The sequence below is a fragment of the Myzus persicae genome, unplaced genomic scaffold (assembly GCF_001856785.1).
Source record: "Myzus persicae strain clone G006 unplaced genomic scaffold, MPER_G0061.0, whole genome shotgun sequence".
Lineage (NCBI taxonomy): Eukaryota > Metazoa > Arthropoda > Insecta > Hemiptera > Aphididae > Myzus > Myzus persicae.
In genome coordinates, this window is record NW_019103469.1 from 263247 (window position 1) to 284808 (window position 21562).

Consider the following 21562-nt stretch of genomic DNA (forward strand, 5'->3'; position numbering starts at 1 on the left):
TAGAATTAAATTGTAAGCCATACCTTTCAAATGATTAATATTGTCGTTAGTATTGTAAAATAAGGTTAAATTACGTATTTTTTCTGAACAATTTTTATATATATATTTTTTTTTATGTTTTTGGCACCAACTTTAATAAATTCCATAACTCAAAAAATCAAATTTAAAAAATACAGTTCAAACAGAATATTAAATAATAAACACAACACTTTGTCAACGGTTGTCACGTTTTCGAACGTCGAACACAACTATTTGATGTCCATATAGTATATACGATGTACACTATTCGTGATAAAAGCGATAACGGATATTAGCTTGAGGCTTGTGAGTGATGCTACTTTTCCAACCACACTCTGGGCAGCTTTAAATAATAATGTTTGGAGAACGAATAATGGAAGTGAAGCGTTCAATTCTAAATTCAAAACTGAAAACCGATCGCCACATCCTAACATATTTGAATTTTTAAAGTGTATCAAAGATATTCAAATTGACACATATACAAAAATCAATACAGTAGATTTGGAAAGCAATAAAAAAAGTGAAAACATAAGTAAGACATTTATTAAAAATAAAATTAAACAGTATTTGAATAAAGAAATTGACTCGCTAACATTTGTGAAAAGCGTGTCATACAAATTTGATCCATTCTAATTTTATAAATTTATTATTATTATTTTTTTCTTTTTATTAGACATACTATTTTTTAGAAAATACAATATTTTTTAGTTTTTACACATATGTTTGCTTTTATTATTTTTATTCGATAAATGTGTACCTATTTTATATTTTTATGTGTAAGTGTAACTATAAATTTGTATTCTATTGACTCGGTTAGGTTAAACATAATAATTAATAATATTTAATATTTAACTAATTATTAATATTAATCATATTACTATATCATATATACATATAACTAGATTTTGTTTATTTTTTACCTGTTTAGATTCCGACCGCAACTCAGATTTTTTTTTTTTACCTATTTTAATCCCGACCGCAACTCGGATTTTTTTTTTTACCTATTTTAATCCCAACCGCAACTCGGTATCAACCATAAATAATGTATCACAGATAACGAAATTTATAATATCATTAATGATTAAAATAAATAGACGAGTGGTAGATATCACAGTTGTTTCGTAATTGAATCCATAGCGTGTTTACGGAAGGGATCGGCACTGCCCCCCCCCCCCCCCAAGACTGTGCTCCCAACAAAATCATGCCAGTCATGTGTATCTGTTTTTAATTTAGTTTTAAATGTATTTTTACTGTTTTGACAATAGGTGTACTTTTTAACCATAATTAAAAAATATTCATACCATTGTGAATTTCGTAACATAAAAAATGAATGTTTTTTAATGTCAAAAAATCTAAATTATTAAAATTCTCAGGTGGTGAATTTGCACCACCTGCTCCCCTCCAGGTGCCTCTGGGCTCTGACTGTAAATAAGTAACTTTCTTGGTTAAAATGTTATATTATATTTATAAATTGAATGAAGCGTTCATCGGATAAACAATTATAATTGAACCTCAACATTTATTTGAGTAATATGTACAGGACTTATTTATTACATATGTATAATTTTTCAGTAATCACTTTATGTCCAATACACCCTCTAAAAGTATTCCTAGGTAATATTTGTTTTTACATCTCTTTTTAAGCCATTCATAAAAAACGACTTCAAGTTCAACATCCTTGGGTATATAAGGATGTCCTATGTATCAAATTTCAGAATCTGTCACACTCATGGTTCTGAAAATAGTTCTGAAACTCGACTGTGTCAAATCAAATATAATATAGTAGGTAGTATATACGTATTATTTCCTATTCGTACTGAAATAATAACAATAATAATTTTTAATTAAATGTGATATTTAAAATGTAAAAATTAAAATTAAAATTATATCGACCTACCTTATTAAAATATTAGATACAGGAGAATAAAAATATACCAACGCTTTTAAAATATTTAGTTAAATAGAATAATTTAAAATCGATAATTCATTTTACAATGTTAGATGGTATTCATAGTTTAAAGATCCTGAGTCAACATTTTATAGAAAATCTATAAGGTCTATCTAGACAATGATAGTAATATTCACTTCCAAGAATGGATGAGGGTAATAATTGTCAACTAAACGCGTCATAACTATAATGGCATTCGGTGAGTAAGTAAAAATTTGATGATTATCATCATTATACGCATGAATTTATTATGAGACACAATTAATCACATAAATTGAATTAGAAAACTAAACAAATTAAAATAATAGATAAATACAATATGCACGTACTTCTTAGTTCTAAAAATAAAAGAATAAACATAATTTTATTATACATTATGATTCATAATTATTTAAGAATAATATTATAGGATTCCCTATAGGTATCTAATTATTGTCTTTCTACAAAATACATGTATCATTATAAAGAATTTCACTACGATCTACCGACGTCAAACATTGGCGTAAATGATGATGTATTTTTTTACAGTTTGGACTATTTATGAGAAACCTTGTTTTAATTTTTCAACCCTTAACTACAAAAGTTGAACATTTTATACATTTTTATTTTTTAACTGCAAGTTAATATTCAAATAATGACTAAATTCAAATGCACATATAGTCATAAATAATTTATGACTTTCTGGTAAACTTTTTTTAGTTTCCACTGTGAGGAACCTTGTACAATATTTTCTGGTTTTTTGAACATTAATAATTAAGAAAATATGCTGAAGTAGAAATAGAATCGAAATATTTTTACTGCCACAAAAGGTGATGACAGACACAAAAACCCTCAAGTTTGTAAAATCAATACATTGATCGTTCAATCGGAACCTAAAATATTATGAGAAAATCCATAAATGTCTTTTTAATACTTTGTAAGAAAAAAGACCATAAGTCAATCATTTCTTTCAAAATATAGGTTATTGCATACCTGGCGTTTCTGGAGTAAAATAAAGAGTCTAGTTATAAAATATTCATTATACTAATCCACTATAAGATCATGGATTCAACTACAAATTACAAACACGTAGTTTAGGCCAATGTTGAATTTGATAGTTAGTGGCTATAAGCCAACAGTTTTTAAAAAAATCTCAGAATCGAATGTAAGTTTTCAAACGAATATGCACATCACATACGTATTGTCTCCGTCTTACAAATGTATAAGACATAACAAAAACTTTGTTTCACAGGAAAGAACCGAGAAGGCTACAGTTATAAATAAGAATCTACATTTTCACCATGAATAGTGGAGAATTTTAAGTATGTTTTTATTTTCTTCGATAAAATCAATACATCAAAAGTTATTTTAGTTGGGAAAACTAAAAAATATCAGATTTTTAAAATAATTATAACTTTTTTCTAATTGATGCTTATTAATATTATAATCAAGCAAATAAAAAAGGCTATAACACAGAAAATATTATTTTCCTTGTTGTGTAAACTTTTGGTATCTCTACTAGAACTAGGGTCTGAGTGGTTCTATCTCGTACAAAACACTTTTAGCTATGTTGTACACTTGTAAGACAGAGAAAACAAATGCGGATTTCGCGTTCTCTTAATATAATATCAACATTGGAGTCTTAAACTATAATACACACATGCGAAATTCATTAAAATATAAAATTATTATTAAGATAAAAAAAATGCTTACTAATTATATCTAGAAAGAAAATACACGTTAATAATTTAGAGATTTAGTTAGAAAAGTTCTCAATTATATTATAAAATAATCAGCGAAGGAGACCAACTTTACAAGAAACAAATCTAAATTTGATCTTCTTTTGTATATAGTACTTTCATAGTTAATCATAACAGCATATTAATTGTTATTTTTGAATGTACAGCTATGTACAATTATCATAATAAAATAATTACCTAGTCCTAAAAATAAAATATTATAATCCTTGCTAAGTTGTTCATCAAAAGTTATGGAGAATCAAATCATGCTTTCTACACATTTAAGTAAGTATTTAACTAAAAATATATTTTAAATAGGCCAAGTTAGCTGATTAGGTTAGGCGGGGTTAGGAAAATGTATTTGCACTAAACTGAAAAGATTATCGGAATCGCAATTAAAAACCAAGTAAGGAAAATATAGTTATAGCTACATACAAAATGAAATAATAAAAATAGTATAAATCACATTCACATACACTCATAATATGTATGGCTTTTTTAACGTCTAAAACTCTAAACTCTTAAAGTCTATAGTGTTCCAAACATTTTTGAATTAAAATTTTTTTATGATTTCCAATCGATTAAAATACAATTTTGGAAAAAAAAAATTCTCTATAATATGTAAATTAATCAAGAAACTTTCAAACAAGAAAAAATTATAGAGATAAATAAAATTAAAAACTCAAAAATTCATACCGTAATCTGAAAAATAAAATATTAATATTATTAACCAATAACGTTATTAAGTACCTACTTAAAAGTATCTAAAAAATGTCAAAAATTGTTTATTACCATCCGCTGAAAAATAATTATAAATATTTTAAATATTTATTATTAACCATATTATTTGTCAAAAAGTATTAAATTAAAGGTCCAGGAAAAATTATGCAGGAAGCAGACATACAAGTAAATCGAAAAAAAAATTGTATACTTTATAATACTAACGTCTAACAATACAATTTACATTTACAAAACTTACTAAATTACAGTTTATCAGATGATAAGACAGACAATTAACATAATGTATACCTCTCAGTTCTCATTAACATAGTTGTGACAAGAAAGAAAAATTGTATACTTTTTCAATGAATTGTTGATTATAGTTGTTATCCGGGGACACGACAGGCTTAAAATATAACGAACAAGGGACCGGTGTTCGACATGCTTGGTTTATATTTACGAATGGACTGGAATTTTCAGATTTAAGATGGAAATTATTGTTTATGAATGGTTGCTCGATTAGATAATGTGAAAGCATGCATAAAATCGTCAAATTTATGGTTTCAAATAAAGGCATTTTACCTTTTAACAAAATATGAGAGTTCAATGTGGGGGAAAATGGGAGAATACCGCGCGTTGGGTAATTGCGCGAAGTGTGATTCAGTGATTGGCTTAAAATAATCAGCTGTTTTGTCTCATCAACCGAAAAAATATTTATAACAATATTATCAATATGTGCTGAGTTATCAAGCCGGTCAGGGTAAGTTATGTGTAGTTAATTATTTTTTAACATAATAAAATATAGACATATAGTTTTGTAGAGAATTTTCTCAGCTTTATTTAATATATCACCAACTTGATAATATTATTTTACACATTTCATTGTATATTGATTATATAACAAAAGTCGATTGGTGTATATTGCTGCTCGTTCTAGTCGGGGGAATGGAGCGCATACTTTTAATATGCGGTATTACTCCATTCGTAGTTTTACTTATTTGGCTATATTGTTTATTAAATATTTATCTGTTAGGTATTCATGTTAAATAAATAATTGTTATTTATATTTCAAGTTTTAAAATGCCAAGACTATATACTAGGAAGACTGAAAAAGCAAAATGGACAGCAGAACAATTACAAGCTGCTATACTTGCCATTAACTCAGGTCGAAAAATTCGTGATGTTGGTCGAACTTTTGGTATTGCAGAATCGACACTTCAAGGTAGACTAAGAAATCAAAATTATGGTAAACCTAAACTTGGTAGAAAACCAATATTTTCTTTTGAGGTTGAAAAAGAATTAACGAAACGTGTATTAAAACTGTCTAAATACTTTTATGATTTAACACCAACTGAATTAAGACGACTTGCTTATGAATATACTGTTGCAAATGGCATTGAACACAGATTTTGCAGCTTAACAAAATCAGCTGGATGTGACTGGCTAGAACTATTTCTAAAAAGAAATCCCGAAATAAGTTTACGCACTCCAGAAGGTAACAGGTTCAGGTTATTCAGAAGCTAATGTACGATTATTTTATAAAAACCTAGAGGAAACAATGGACAAGTTCAAACTGAATGATAAATGTACTAGAATTGTCAATGTTGACGAAACGGGAATAATTACAACTGTTCAAAAACCATCAAGGATATTGGGTCCAAAAGGCCAAAAGCAAGTGGGGTCAATGATCAGCTGGGAACGTGGCAAAAATGTTACAGCTGTTTTGTTGTATGAATGCTGCGGGTTAAATACCCTAGGGCTAGAGTTGGTCAATTGTTAGGTAGAGGTGGTCCAGCTGGTTCTTTATATGAGTGCTCAAAGAATGGATGGATAACAACTGATAGGTGTTTAGATAAGATAACAACATGCATAAAATCGTCACATTTGTGGTTTCGAATAAAATTTTTTTACCTTTTAACAAATATGAGAGTTCAATGTTTATTTGTAGCTTATAGAGGTACTCAAAAACTACTTAACCGATTTTGTGCAAATTTCAAATTCGTCTTAGAGTTATCACTTACCAGGAAAGTAAAGTTTAGAGAGTTATGAACCACGTTTGATTTATACCAAGTGCTTATATCCAATGCACTATAAGCGAATTGTTCATGTTGGTCAAATACTAATTTGCGACAACGCTATATGTACACTGAAACAAATTCGTCTGTAAACTTAGGTACACAAAAACCAAGAAACACTAATATGATGCCCAAAATCTAATTTTTTTTTTATATTTTCACTTGTGAAGTCGCTTTATACAACTAAAATTTTTTATTGGTTCATCTGAAGTTAATGGCTTCAAAAAACAACAGGACCGTTTTTATTAAAAGTTTTATCATTAGGTAGATAATTTAAAACTTTTAGATTAATTATAGCTTATTTTATTAATTAATATATGTTGTTTAAGGGTAGCTCTGTAGTTTAGACATGATTTTTTTCAGTTTACCTACCAAAAAAGGAATTTGAATGATGGTTTATTTGGAGCCATAGGAAAAGCCGGTTTAACTGGTTTTTTTTGTATGTGAAAAAATAATGTATATTACATTATTATCTGATTAAGTCAATTAATAACCAATACAATATATAAACTATCTATTAAATTTCTTAAAATTTAAAATCCAATTATCTTGGCTAATAATTAACATTCACAAGTCAGGTACCTACCACGATTATAAATAACTTAATAATTTATTCTTTATAATCGTGGTTTTTGTTTTGGTTCATTTAAAGTTTCCCTGAAGTAAATGTCCTCTAGACTTTTATAATATGTGTATGTACCATTACAAATTTACAATATAAACAATATGTCTATTTACAAAGTTAATTTACAAACAAATTGATTTAGCTTCTTTTGGTTCCAATAATGTGCATTTTGTTAACACAAATTTAAAATTTCATACAAATGAAATTATGAAACTACTAATTTAGTGAAGCAACATAATATTTACGTACTAAAATTCGCTAGAAAAATAAATAAAAAATTTCAATGTTATTGTTACTTATATAGTAATATATAATTTATAAAATATAATAACTTAGGATTCATTAAAAATTATCATAATTTAAATATATTGAGGAGAGAAATTACTAAGAAATTGTTTTATAATTTGACAACTTAATGTTTTTGATTTAACTATAAGATTTAGTTTCTAAATATTGAATAAACCAATTGTTACTGGGATCAAACAGAAAATGACAAGGAGTATGTTTTTCGGTTGTCAGCAAAAAAAAATTTAAAAACCGATATGTCACTTTGCTAGGCTTTGTGTGCAATTCATCAATGAGTAAGTTAATCAATTCTGTGTAAAATTTAAACTTATGACCAACCATTTTGAACAAAAATTGATTTTGTACAGAGACTGTGTATAATGTATATCCTACATTTCAAAGTATCTTTTAGAAACTGTTATTTGGTATAAATTTATTAAATACATTTTTTTCTATTACTTTTTCTATACTTTATAAGTAATTAGAAAAATGCTTCGTTCTTCGACTTAAAGGGTGGACTCTTATATCAAATTTGACCTAGGTAGTACTGGTGTTAAGTAAAAAAAAAGAGATCTTCGGTACTTTTCAAAATATTCACGATCAACAAAAAAAATTAAAGAAAACTCCTGTTTTTCTTCAGACCCAGTTTTTGACAAAATCAATTACATTTTTTGTTTTAACTAGTTCAAAAATGAATGTCCGTAGAGTCTTAAAATGTTCTCTAAATATTTATATTATCTATTTGAAATTTTTTATAGATGGTTATAATTTTTTTTCAATTTAAATAAAATATAACGTATGTATTATTATGTAAAAAAAAATATAATAAAGTTCCTCATAAGTTACTATTTTCAAAAATATTAAAAATACATATAGTCTTATATTTATCATAACCTTTTTTAAGTTCAAATTTGTATGAATTGCATAAAAATCATAAACATTCTAAAATTATTTTTTAACTCCTATCAGACTATAATCATTTAAAAAACAATTTGCATGCTAAATAACATTATTATACACCTATAAAATATTAAAAATAAATATATTATACTTACCTACATATACTGTAAATGAGAATGTTTAATTGATTAAAATATGGTAAAATAGATTATACTATTGTAGTCATATTTATGTTATGTCGTGATTAAAGGAAAAAAACGTAATTTTGTGGATAAAAAAGTCATTCATATTGTTATAAAATGTTATTCTAAATTTTAATAATTTATTTATTATATTGTACTAGCGACCAGCCCGGGTCCACACAAGTGTAAAGCTGAATGTCGAACATTTTTTTTTTTACTTGTATACTTGTTTTGTTTTATTTTTATCCTATATTTTATTTTATTTTTTTAATGTATATTATGCTTTTCGTAGGCATGCGCCCCCCTCCTCCCCCCACCGGCTGGTATCGCTACGACCTCTATATATCTGTATCAAGTGCTAAATCTGTAATATCTCCGAAAATATAGACTTTTTAAGGTGTACAATACTTATTTTGTCATTTTCATAATATATCTTGTGGGGTACAGCCAGCGTTTGCATTGTAAGCTATGTTATACTATTTTAGGCATATTTAAATGTCACAATTAACTAATACCTGGATAAATTTATGCCCAAAACTTGCTCTGTGGTGCCCTCTTTATTTAAAAAAAACATCACGACCATTGATTAACTATTTTCGAAGCCAATCCGTAACAAAGATTTCAATTTCACTTTTATATGTATAATTGATATATTATATAATATTATTTACATTTATTTATTTATTATAATATTTTATTATATATTTTTTTTTTTTTTTATATATAATAATATGCACAGTATATAAAACAAATATATAAAAACAACGCTTCTAAAAAGTGTTAACGATGTGTGTACAAGCGTACAACTGAATTTGCAGGTGCGCTTGTGGACAGGAACGAATAGTTTAATAGCCGTCCTTAAGAAGACAAGAATATAATATAAAGATAATATCGTTCTGAAATGATCTTTGAGAACCAGCTACATGAAATAATGAAAATGTATTCATCCCTTAAGTCCCTACTCCCTTAAGTCATACATTTATAAAATTACAATCATTTAGAAAAAAATAATTTGTACGTCGAGGTTGTGATAACTCTAGTGAATAAAATTTGAATATTTTACACAAATTAATTTTATTCATATTTCATATTAGTGGTAACAATTCCATCAGATTCCAAAAATAATATCAACTATAGCTTCAAACCCAACGTGGAGTGATACACTCGTCTACACGTGACAGATACAACTACTGTCAAACAAAAAACCTTAAAAGATTGAAAGGCTATTTTCTCTTTCCGTGTATTAAATCTTGAATAAAGTATGAAGATTAATTGGATACTTAAAAGGCTACAAAAATGCCTGACTTACTGGCTATAGGTATAGGTTTTAACGTGTCGATGATACGTATACATGAATTCATAAAGTATGTATTATAAGTATTTAACTTTGACATTTTATAAATTTAAAAATTTAAAAATTTTCATATATCTAGGCGGGGATGGCCCACCCACCATCCTAGCAAGTCCACCCCTACTTCACAAGAATGATTGTTGATTTGTCATCTGGTCATTCCAGGAGATGTGAAAGTAAAAAAAAAACAATACACATAAAATATACTTACTCATATTGCCTGCCAAAAATATATAATATGCCAAAGTTATTAATACTACAATAATTAGATACCATGAATTTGTAGTGGTGATCAATGTGATGGGCACTTTTGGGTTCCTATAATACCATTAATGAAAATGTATGAATTATGGTGAGTTTATACAAAAAAAAATTGACTACTTATTCTATTAGGTACCTACTATATGTGCATATTAATTATGAGTTTATATTTAAAAAAATCCTCATTATTTTTGCTGCTTTACATTTGCAGGGCAACTATTGAATTTTTTTGTTTATAGAATCCACATTGCCGGGTTCTTTATAATATAGAAACATAAAAATAACAGCGTTTGAAAGTTTAATATTTTTAACATGAAACTTTTGGAAAACTCATACTTAAATAAAGACTTAACGAACGACGTATTCTAATGTTTGTGATCTCCAATGTATTTATTTATTATTTATATCCAAATAGACAAAGCTAATTGACGAATTAATTAATATTATACTTAGTATGGTAATCTTAATAATAAAATAATAGATTTTAATATAAACAGAACAAAAATATACGCACTAAGATATTCTAGAAAAAATTTTTTTGTGCAATTAATAATTACTAAAAAACTTAATTCAATATTTTGAACAATGGGACTTTTATTTTTAAAATGAATAATTTATAGATTTTTCAAATACACTGCTGGTGAAAAAGAAAACTGGAAATCATTGACATATTAAGTTGAACGCAGTGAACGTACAATCTGCATTGTTAGTAGTTATAGGTTATTTGTATAATTATGTGGTTTTAAAAAAGCAGTACTTGAAATAGCATTGTATACGAAAAATGATTTTGAGCGAAGACAGTCTGTCAGCCTAAAATATTACGAAGTAAATTGTATGATATTGTTGTAATCAAAGTAATTTATCTTACTATTACGCATTAGTACTGCAGCAGGTAAAATTATTTTTACAGAAAAATTTGGTTTAAAAAGTAATTTTATTTATAAAATGTAATATGTAATAATAAAACCTACTCTAAAAGTGTCAGCTGGGTACCTAGTGTCCACGATTAATATTTTTAGACTGCAAAAAATAACTAAAACCATTGTTCTTGGTTTTATTGTGTCATTTCGTCCAAAATAACTTTTAAAAAATCCTGTGTTTATAAAGTTTTAGATTTTTTGGGTACGCAATGGACTACTATATGAAGGACCTAGTTTTAAATGTTCAATCCTTAGATATAAAAATTGAACATTTTTCATGTCAATATTTGTATTTCTAAGGTTTAAAATTAAAATATAAAAAAAAAAATAGTATTTCAGCTTTTTCTAAATTTGAACTATCAACAACTTATGAGGAACGATGTACTACATTGTCCATTTTTTTATTTTTTTTTTGACAACAGTTGAAAAAACTAGCAAAACTCGAAATATGCTAAAAAAGTAGCAATATGTTTACATTTATAGTACATACAAATTGTTAATATAAACATTTTATGAAAATTGCAAGTATACATGATTTTTTTTTTAAGTGTACATACCATGTAATTTTTCTAAATAAAAATATACAAATTAAGTAGGTGTAGTTAATTATTATGAAAATTGGCTTAGAACTTATTAAACACAGTGGATTCCATTGTATCATAAAAACATTTGTGTTGCTTAAATAATTTTAGTTCACTTACCATAGGTAATGGGTAATACTATTTTAACGAACAATAAAATATCCTATTTTTCTTCTATAAATACCCACCCATATTTAAATCGTTGCCTGAGCAACTTTTTGATCCAATGTCTCACACCTGCACTGATTAACCATTTGAAATAAAAATTACAATGATAGACATTTCATTAACTATTTTCATCAATAAAATGTAATCATTTATGAATGGTATTAAGTCGTCAACACAATAAACATTTACAAAATAGAAGTTCGCATATTTATATTTGATTATGGTTTATTTGAAGTGGGATTAATAAGCACACAATCAGTTTTCAAATTATTATTAATTGTAGTAATTATTATAAATTGGCATAATAGTAAAGTATATACTATTTAGAATATATAATATTTACTATTGTTTCTAATTACTCAATAAAGAAAATTCTAGTGTTTTAATTATTTTGAACATAAACACAACTTAATTTTTTTTTATAAAATAAAATTTAGATTTGAAATAGAATACTAAACTAAATCTTAGCTATGCCACTCCAAAGCACTTGGTTCTGAATTTTTGTACGGGACTTTTTCAAGATCTTGTATAATTTTGTAATGTAATGAATAGGCGATTACTTTGTTTCTAACATAATAATTAGTTAAAAGAACTTTCAATTGTACGCATTTATATATCTAAGTTTTTAAACACTTATTTCAATAAGACTTACCGCCATTGCCATTACTGTCTATAAAAAGAATTAATATATAGCTTACAATAAATTTGTTCGATTCTAGAAGACATGATATCATTCTTTATTATCGTTATTTTGTGCAAATTTTATTTTTTCTGTTTTGAGAATTTAGTTTGTGTCCAATATTTTTGATAAATTTAAAAGATTTCATCTAATATAAAGGGCCTACCATCAAAATCTCATTTTGTGACTTTCATAATGAGTTATACAACGTATAAATTACAGATACTAAGCTACTGTAAGATATCAATTATACAATGTTATGAATATTTTACAATTTAGAATTCAATAAATAAAAGACGGATAACTCACTCTGTTGTTAGTAGATGTCGGATTTTCCTATAGCTTAGCTCACGAAAAGTGAGCGTTAAAATCAGAGGTACCAGTGCCAAATTTAAGTATCTAATTTTGTCGGAATTTCAACAGAAAATGTCTATAGAACAATGTTTACATTTAAACTTATGCAGTAGATTGTAAATAGTCGTCAATATAACTTTATAATATATATATATATATATATATATATGTTTTACCTACATAATATATGTGAAATATATTTTAACAATTGAGTACTGTCAGACCTGCGTAGCTATATATTATGTATTGAGCCTACACAATTTACGATGCAGACCTAAGCTTTCGTCAAGTTTAATTTGTTAGTATACATTACTGGTACGGTCCTACGAATCCAAAGCAGAGGTCTAGACAGCAGTCGGGGTCAACAACACACATAGTATTATGTATTTTCATATAAATATTTACCTGAAATCTTCACGTTTGCGATGTTATTATTATCAAAAAAATCATCTGAAATGTATTTATACTAGGATTATAATAGAATAATTATACAACACAGCATTATTCAGTATGACTTATGTAAAGTAATACTGTCTCCTAATGCAATTTTAGTGTGTAAACTAGAAACCTAGTGCAACAGTGCATTACAGCGGCAGACGTAGGTACTTCACATGCGTTTATCTGGTCACTAAATGTTTTATATTTCAATAATAATGAATTACCATATGGAATATTATTTGCACTATTATTGTACTCAAAAGAAGTGGTTTGGGATGCAATAAAACGGTTGTTTGAAGAATAGACATCAATGTAACATTATTTATTTTTTGGTTAATACTGTAGCACGTCAGAAATTTAGTATGTGCAGTGAAGGGGTTGTTTGGGTTCAAGAATGATTCATAAAATGAATACAACTTGGTGTTAAAAAGTAACTCTTAAAAAAAAAATACTAAATATATTTTTAATAATAAATAAATTAGTACATTTTTGTTTATGTTATTCCCAAATATCCAAATAAGTAAAATTAAAATTATTGAATTAACCTCTAAGATCATAAAATTCAATACTTATAAGTCATAATTATCGGTAATAAAATTAATTGTTTGTTAATTACAATTAACTTACATTCAAATCGTACACAATGCATTAGAATACCTATTAAATTATTAAATTGTTCAAACAAAATTATATTGTAAAACTATGATTGAGTAGGTGGGTATCATAAAAAATAAGATTATTAATTTAATTGTTCACTTATTTCGAAGAATCCAACTATGGGCAACTGAATCTTAATAATCATTACTTTTTAAGATTTTTTCCGATTAGTTATAATAATTTATATATATGACAAGTCGTCTTGCAAATGTAAATCAACAGCATTGAATATAGATTCAGAAATTATTGTTTTCTTGAAATTATCAATTTGGAATAACGGTCATTAATCTTAACCATAATTTTAGAAAACACAATATTATATCGACCTTTTATATTTTTTTTAAATACCCTATCACCTTTTTCTTATTCTTCTTCTTTGGGTTCACTTGACCACTAGGACCATCTTGGCTCACAACCATCTATATCTAATACCAGAATCTTCCAATATTTTGATCCACCTCCTAGCTATTGCGTCCAACGTCCCCCTTCAAAGTGTCGTCACATCGCATTATTTTTTTTACCAGGGGTGTTTTCCCTCTAGATTCTGTTTTGCCACAGCTCTTAGTAATGAGTTTAATCGACTCATTACATGTCCTGGCTTGTGAAATCTACCTTTATGATTTTGATAGTCTCTATAATCATATTTTTGTTGTATGTTTTTTCTAACTCTCTATTTCTTCTTCATCTCATCCACTCTCCTGTCATAACATATTTTATTGTTGCATAGATCTTCCATAATATTTTTGTTTCTAGTATAAATAATTTTATTTTTATATGATTTATTCAGTATGAAAGTTTTGGATGTGCACAATTTTTTTTTTTTTGTACGAGTGTACTAATCTTTTTATCATAAGGTACTGTATATGTTTAATAATGACTAATTATGCAAATGAAAAAAAACTAAATCGAGCCAGAATTGGTCAAACAAAAGTGACGCACGGATACTTGATGGCAAAAGACGACCCACCAATATGCCAAGTATGTGGCACCTCACTATCTAGCAAACACATATTCGAAGAATGTAAAAAATAACAAAAAAACAGAATTAAACTCAAGTCATGGCATTGGAGTAAGTCTATGAGCAAATCCAGAAAACGAAACCAAAACAATAAATTTCTTCAAAAAATCCCAAATATTAAAATTATTATAAGTTAACAATAACATTATTGCCACGTACCTATTTATAAGACACTAATTGTTTATAAAACTTACTATATATTTATTTGTATATAATTAATTAATTTGTTTTAATTTGTTTTTTTTTAATATGTTCTTTTTTTTCTTATAGTATATAAATTAATTTAACGCTAAGGGCCGTAATAGTCGAAGTGGAAATTTGTAAATTTCACGACCAATAAAAAAAAAATAAATAAATAACTAATTAAAAATATTACCTCTACAACTCTCTAAAAAAAATACATATTTATTAGTTTATAGGAGATTTAGTTTGTCGTTGAGGGTCACAATTTTTAAAATTCAACAATTCTGAACAGTCTTTGTTGACATTGACTAATCTAAACAAGAATTTTAAATCATGTAATATATTTCTCCAAAAAACAAGGCGCTCATATTTAGTCCTTCCAATAGCGGCTTATATAGTGGACGAGGTTGACGTAGAATACTACATTTGTCTAATATAAAATAAAAGAAACAATTTCGGACAGCTTAGGGGCATTGTATATGAATTTTAGCAAAAGGCAACCACACCATTCAAGAGTAGAACGTACAAGTTAAAAATATGTATAAAGTTTGTATCATCAATCAATTTTTTTAAATGTTTTCGTAGTAACAAAGTTCTATCCGATGATATACTAATGTGTTTAAGATTAGCCAACTCCCTAAGTTGTTGCTTGTTTTTTTAGAACACTGAATACAATGCATGTTGATTAGGTAGTGTAGCTCAAATATGCCTAAAATTATTTGACAATTTACCAAAGCGCATAACATTTATACGATCAACGAGTACACCAATTTTCCGAAAATGACTAGAAATATAATTATTATTGTCTACATTCGATTGCTTAAGTCGCTTAAGATATTCTGGTATATTAAAAAAATAAAATTGTATTTTATAATATGTCTGTTTGTATTTTAAGTAATTGTCCATGACTTAATACGATTGAATTGATTCAACTAATTTTAAGTTAAGAATTTAAGATACTTTAGATTCCAACTGATTGATTTCAGGATTAAATGAAACATTCTTGGCTAGATTTGCATCAAACTGCTTATATAAATATAAATTAATCCTTACGTGCAATTAGGTATTGTTTCGGTACATTCGTAGCTACGGGTATAATCCAAACTGAAATTACTATAAATGTAAGAGTTATGATAAATTGCTTAAAAAAAATCATTTTGATTTAATGTAAGAAAATGATAAATGTAATGTGAACGTTGAACAATAAATGAAATAAAATATAACTTCTCGATTTCTTTTATAAGAACTCCTTCGGCACAAAATAAATAATGTTTAAAATAGATTGTTTATTTAGTAACAACTAATATAATAAAGCAAAAATCATATTATTCTCTATTTGTCAGAAAACACAATATTTTGGTTTTTTTTAAACTTTTCATTAAATAGACAACGTGTATTTAACATTATTATTATTATTATTATATTTTATGAAATGCAAGAGCTACACTCACAGTGGTTCACAACTTTTTATAATCGTGACAGTAACATTTCAGGGACTCTAGGAGATCTCTTATCTTCCATTTTACCCCCTCTCCCTTCTAGATTTTTGCTGTTTATATTAAAATCGGAAAAATCATAATATCCAACCAACTTAACATTAGTTGGATTAAAATGAACTTCAATCTCAATTCTGCTACAAAAATTATAGACATTTTTAAAATTATTTTACATTTTTAAATTTATTTTTTTAATAAGTAATGCCATTGTAAAAACTAAAAATATTCATAGGGGAGAGATGGTGAACGTCGGACACCTAAGTTAATCCTTACTCTTAAAACTGACCAATAATAACTTGGAAACGGTACTTGTATATTATTTTGTATATATAGTTGTATTAATGTGCTGTTATTATTCCTACAATTATCGTATTTAGCTCGTGATAGTCGATAGTCTATTTTGAAAAATATTTTAGAAAATAACTAAATTTTATATCACAAGTAGGTTGAGTATCATATGTATATCATTGTAGTACGGTGATGGGTTTAATTATTATATGTAGAATTGACATTATCTCGAATCGTATTTGGCAGAATTTATGTGGAGAACACGTCTCGCAGAATAAGATGCATTCGAAACTATCTTAAAAGATATTTCAAAATTTTCGCCTCCTCTGTAGTATTTTTTTAAATGTATAATTATAATACATCATTTAAATTTAAGTTTTATGCTAAAAATAATATTAAATAAAGAAATTTTTTTGTAAATAACAATATATTATTTTCATTTTTATTGTTTATTTTTGTATTTTAAAATATTTTATTTATGGCTATGACGATAAAAAATAAGTTCCATATTTTATTCTAGTTTTATTTTTATTTTCTAATATTTTTGTTGGGAATTGTATTTGCTATATTCTGCGTGGCTGCAATGTTTTTTTAATATTGGAACATTAAACATGGTTAAATTACACAGCCCTCAGCTGACAACTGTAACTTGTAGATTGTAGTCGGCGTAATTGACAGTTGTTACTTATGGTTAAAACCAAAATAAATTAAACATTTTTTTGTGGTTAGTGACTCTTTTTTGACTTATTTTTCCATAGTGAAAACAGAAAAGACCATTGCCAACTTGATATTCTTTACAGTTTAGATATATCATAACTGTTTAAGACGTTTAAAATAATTTTTTTATTTACTCGATAAAATGTCCGACATAAGACATTGTGAAATGTCGAAACAAATCCTCATAAAAATCATACAAATCCGCACCCTAATAATAGCTAGGTATTGACGTGATTCCGTTAAATAATAATCGAAAAGACAAAAAAAAAAAACAGTGATTTTTTTAATAAAAAAGTAGTCATTTCTTTTATTACTATTATAGTATGTCAACTGTTTACAAACATATAAATTATAAACTTATTTCATAATATATATTCATTTTATTTTAAAGAATAAAAAATTACATTATTTTAACTATGCTAAATACTTATTTTTACCGGAATAAAGAGCTTGGTTTTTCTGAAGCTGAATAAATTTCAAACCTGCCGAGGGCCAATCCGTACTATTGTTTTCTGACATCTAGACAACATATCCTGTACATCTCTATTTGCTTTTAGTTTTTACTCGTATTTATGAATAAATCTACGTATGGAATGCCAGTAGTTGGTACCCCTGAGTGTGTAATCATCTCTATTTCCATATTTTATTAATATTTATAATTTGTTTTAAGAACTAATCGCACACCAATGGTAATTTAGATTCATGATTACCCTTGCTAGTTGCTGCATAAACTATAATACATAATCCTAATTTAATTTAATCTATAAGTTGTCCCACCGTTGACCGAGGATTGGTAGTAAAATTTAACGTTTATATGCTTCGTTATAGTTACTCGGTTAAAATATTTTGGATGTCTCGCATTGTTGGATACACAATCAGTTTTTAAATTCGGCGCGCTGCATGCGATCCGAATTAGTGGTAATGTTGTCACCCTGCTGCTCCGCTGACGAAGTCTACTCAAACCATCGAGATGAGAGGGTATATAAATAAATATATTATAAAGAAATAATACAAAAAAAAAAAAAATAGAAAATAAAAAATAGAAAATTATAATACAAACATTCAGTGTAAATTTCATGTTGACTATGATTATTTTTTTAAGAGCAGTTAAATCAAAAAACCAAAATACGTTTTGTCAAAACTCAAAAGTTGTATTACAGTTATTCCTTTATTTTATTTTCACCAATTTTTTGAAAACTAGTAATTAGGTACTATGAATTTTCAATCTTGACCTCTGGATGCTCCAATTATATTCATTTCCTAACCAGAATAGTTTCTGAAGTTGACTAAGTGAAAAACAAACACATATCATTGTCAGATCAATATATTCATAGCTCTGCTCAGAATCCCAAAGTTATTGACAATTTCAAATACATTTTTTTTAACAACATACATCTTTTAACTATTATTCATCTCGCATGTGTGTGTAAAAATAATACGTGGGTTCCATTGAAGATAATTATAGTTTATATTTTTATAATAAATGGTAGTTGTTTGGGGGGCTGTCGTATTTGTAGCATGCATATTAGCATTGTTCTGACAATACATCTCGCTGGCAATTGATTCACAGTATTTTCATTTTTGTGATCTTTCCACCGAGAGGCGCCTGAACAGTTCTCGCCTTGATCAGTGTCGTTTTTGAGTAGGTCCCCAGCAGTTTTAGGTTAGGAATGTACGATTTCGGATTAAGATAGGAGTAACGTCTATTACTTCGATACTTTTCTTATCGGTAGACTATAATAGGTCAGCCGGCGAACAGTCGTCACCGCTATCCCCGAGCTCATTTTTGCGAAACCACGCCTGCAGTGCCTGGTGTTAAACGAAAGGGCATTTTTATCAGTCAATAATTGGCGGCCTAAATGTTAAAACGTTACAGACAAATAACAAATGAAGGAGTTTAAGATATGTTTATAATATTAGACAAAACATTTGAATTGAATTACACTCACATCTACCTTTACTTCAATAACAGTTTTTACATTAATTAATGGTATTCTTTATTACGATTAATGATTAAGGTTATGAGTATGAATTAATATTCCACAAGCAATTTTCACTTTGAAATGTTTAAATGAAATATTGAGAAATATATTTTGTTGATTTCGTGTTTTTGGTATGTTTTATAAAATCATCACTAGATAGTCAGGCTGATTTCATGCCCGATCAGTGATTATCAATATATAAAGGAGATATATTATATAAGGTAGATAATTATTATGTTATTAACTATATAAATATATAATGTAAGATGTAAACAACATTTCTATAGAATTGTCCACTTAATATTTAACTAAGCAGAGGTGTTAACTATACTTCCTTCTATAGTTTAAATTAAAGTTTCATTTTTTCATTGAAATTAAATATTTCAAACATGCAAATAATGAAATATTTCAAAAAAAAAAAAAATTTATGAAATTTTAGAACCCTAATAAATTACGATAAAGTACAGTTGTGCATGGATGTGCAGGCGCATATACACATAAACTACACCACTTAGCAACTATTTAATGAAACAATTCTATAATACGTTTTGCAGGTTGATTCTTTTGAGTTAAATATATTCTGCCAATGGCCAAATCACATCTATCAATTCAATATCTTAATGGGGCTATTTTTGGGCATAATGTGTGATAGGGTTGTCATGCGTGGACAAAAAAAATACTGCAACGTGTCTTATAATAACAATGGTGAATGTTTTATTCAATAAAAAAAATATACACGACATGCATAATACAGCAAATAATTCGTACCATATGGCCAGCTGTTTGGCAATACATTTTCCTGTGTAATCGGCGTCCTCATCTTTTTTTTTTTAATTTCAGTAATACTTGTCGTACGACGAATGTTCGTACGGATGAAGTAACTCGTGATGTTGATGGTAGTTCTCGGTGTCTGCAGAGTGCCCGCCATGGTAATGGGGTGCGTCGATCTTCTTGACAACGGCGTTGAAACCGTGTTCGTGGTCAGCGGTATACTCGACCACTCGGGTAGAACCGTCGGGCTCCACGAGACGGTACGATCCTTTGACGTTACCGTGACCGTCGCTCACCTCGTGCTGGCTCTTGATGTCGTGCGTGTGCAGATCTTTTACACCGTACTCGAAATGGTATGGTTCAGGTGCGTGATCGTAATGATGGTCGGCCACGTAACTCTTGTGCGCAATGGGTGGATAAGCAAAGGCCAAGTGCCCGACCAAAGTGGCAAACATAATCAACTGGAATGTTCAACGTTAAGTTTGTATTGAGTTGATAATATAACATGTATACTTGTGCATTATTGTGTGATAATAAAATATAATGTTTGTAAAACTAATTCGTTCTGTTACTTATACACATCGTCTGTCTAAATAATCAGCGGAATATCCTATGTAATTTAAACGACATTAGAACGTGTAATTTAAGTCAATGGCATTTTTCTAAGTGCGGTAAAAATAACTTTATTTAAGGTATCATTCAATTTAAAACACTTAATGATAAGTATAAGATATAATAATTATACGTTAAATTATAGTTACTATTGTTTGAAAATTGTAAATGTTAGCATATTATTATTAGGTTAGGCTAGTTTATTATAGTATTTATTAAATATTATTTTATGGATACCATAATATATGATTATAAAAAAAAAATATTTTATATACATTAAAGGTACCTAGGTAGTGTAAAACAATGTAAAAATAAAAATGATAATTGCACTTGTTAAAAATTAGTAAATAATAAGTATTGAATGTATTCTTACCTTTGTAGCCATTTTGAATATGTTTTAGACTAAAAATATGTATACACTTTGACAAAATGTGATGTTTGAAAATAAATTTGTTTTCACCAAAAAAACAACGAGTACACTGATGATTATTGAACTATGTTCTAGGTATTTATACTGTAGAAAAGTAGAAGTCCCTACTATATAATTAGATTTTCAACCTAGATGGCAATTAAATAAGAAATGGATCGAGTTACATCAACTCATTAAAAAAAAAA

General features: G+C 27.3%; 1 protein-coding gene across 1 annotated transcript; it reads right to left on the bottom strand.

Annotated features, from left to right (window-relative positions):
* Positions 1 to 20253: 20253 nt before the first annotated feature.
* Positions 20254 to 21457, bottom strand: LOC111034576 (cuticle protein 7-like). Its single transcript, XM_022315859.1, has 2 exons — positions 21321 to 21457; positions 20254 to 20796 (listed from the first exon to the last, which is right to left on the bottom strand). Exons 1-2 carry the CDS (start codon positions 21330 to 21332, stop codon positions 20401 to 20403), a joined length of 408 nt encoding a protein of 135 aa, XP_022171551.1. The 5' UTR covers positions 21333 to 21457; the 3' UTR covers positions 20254 to 20400.
* Between the last annotated feature and the right edge of the window lie 105 nt (positions 21458 to 21562).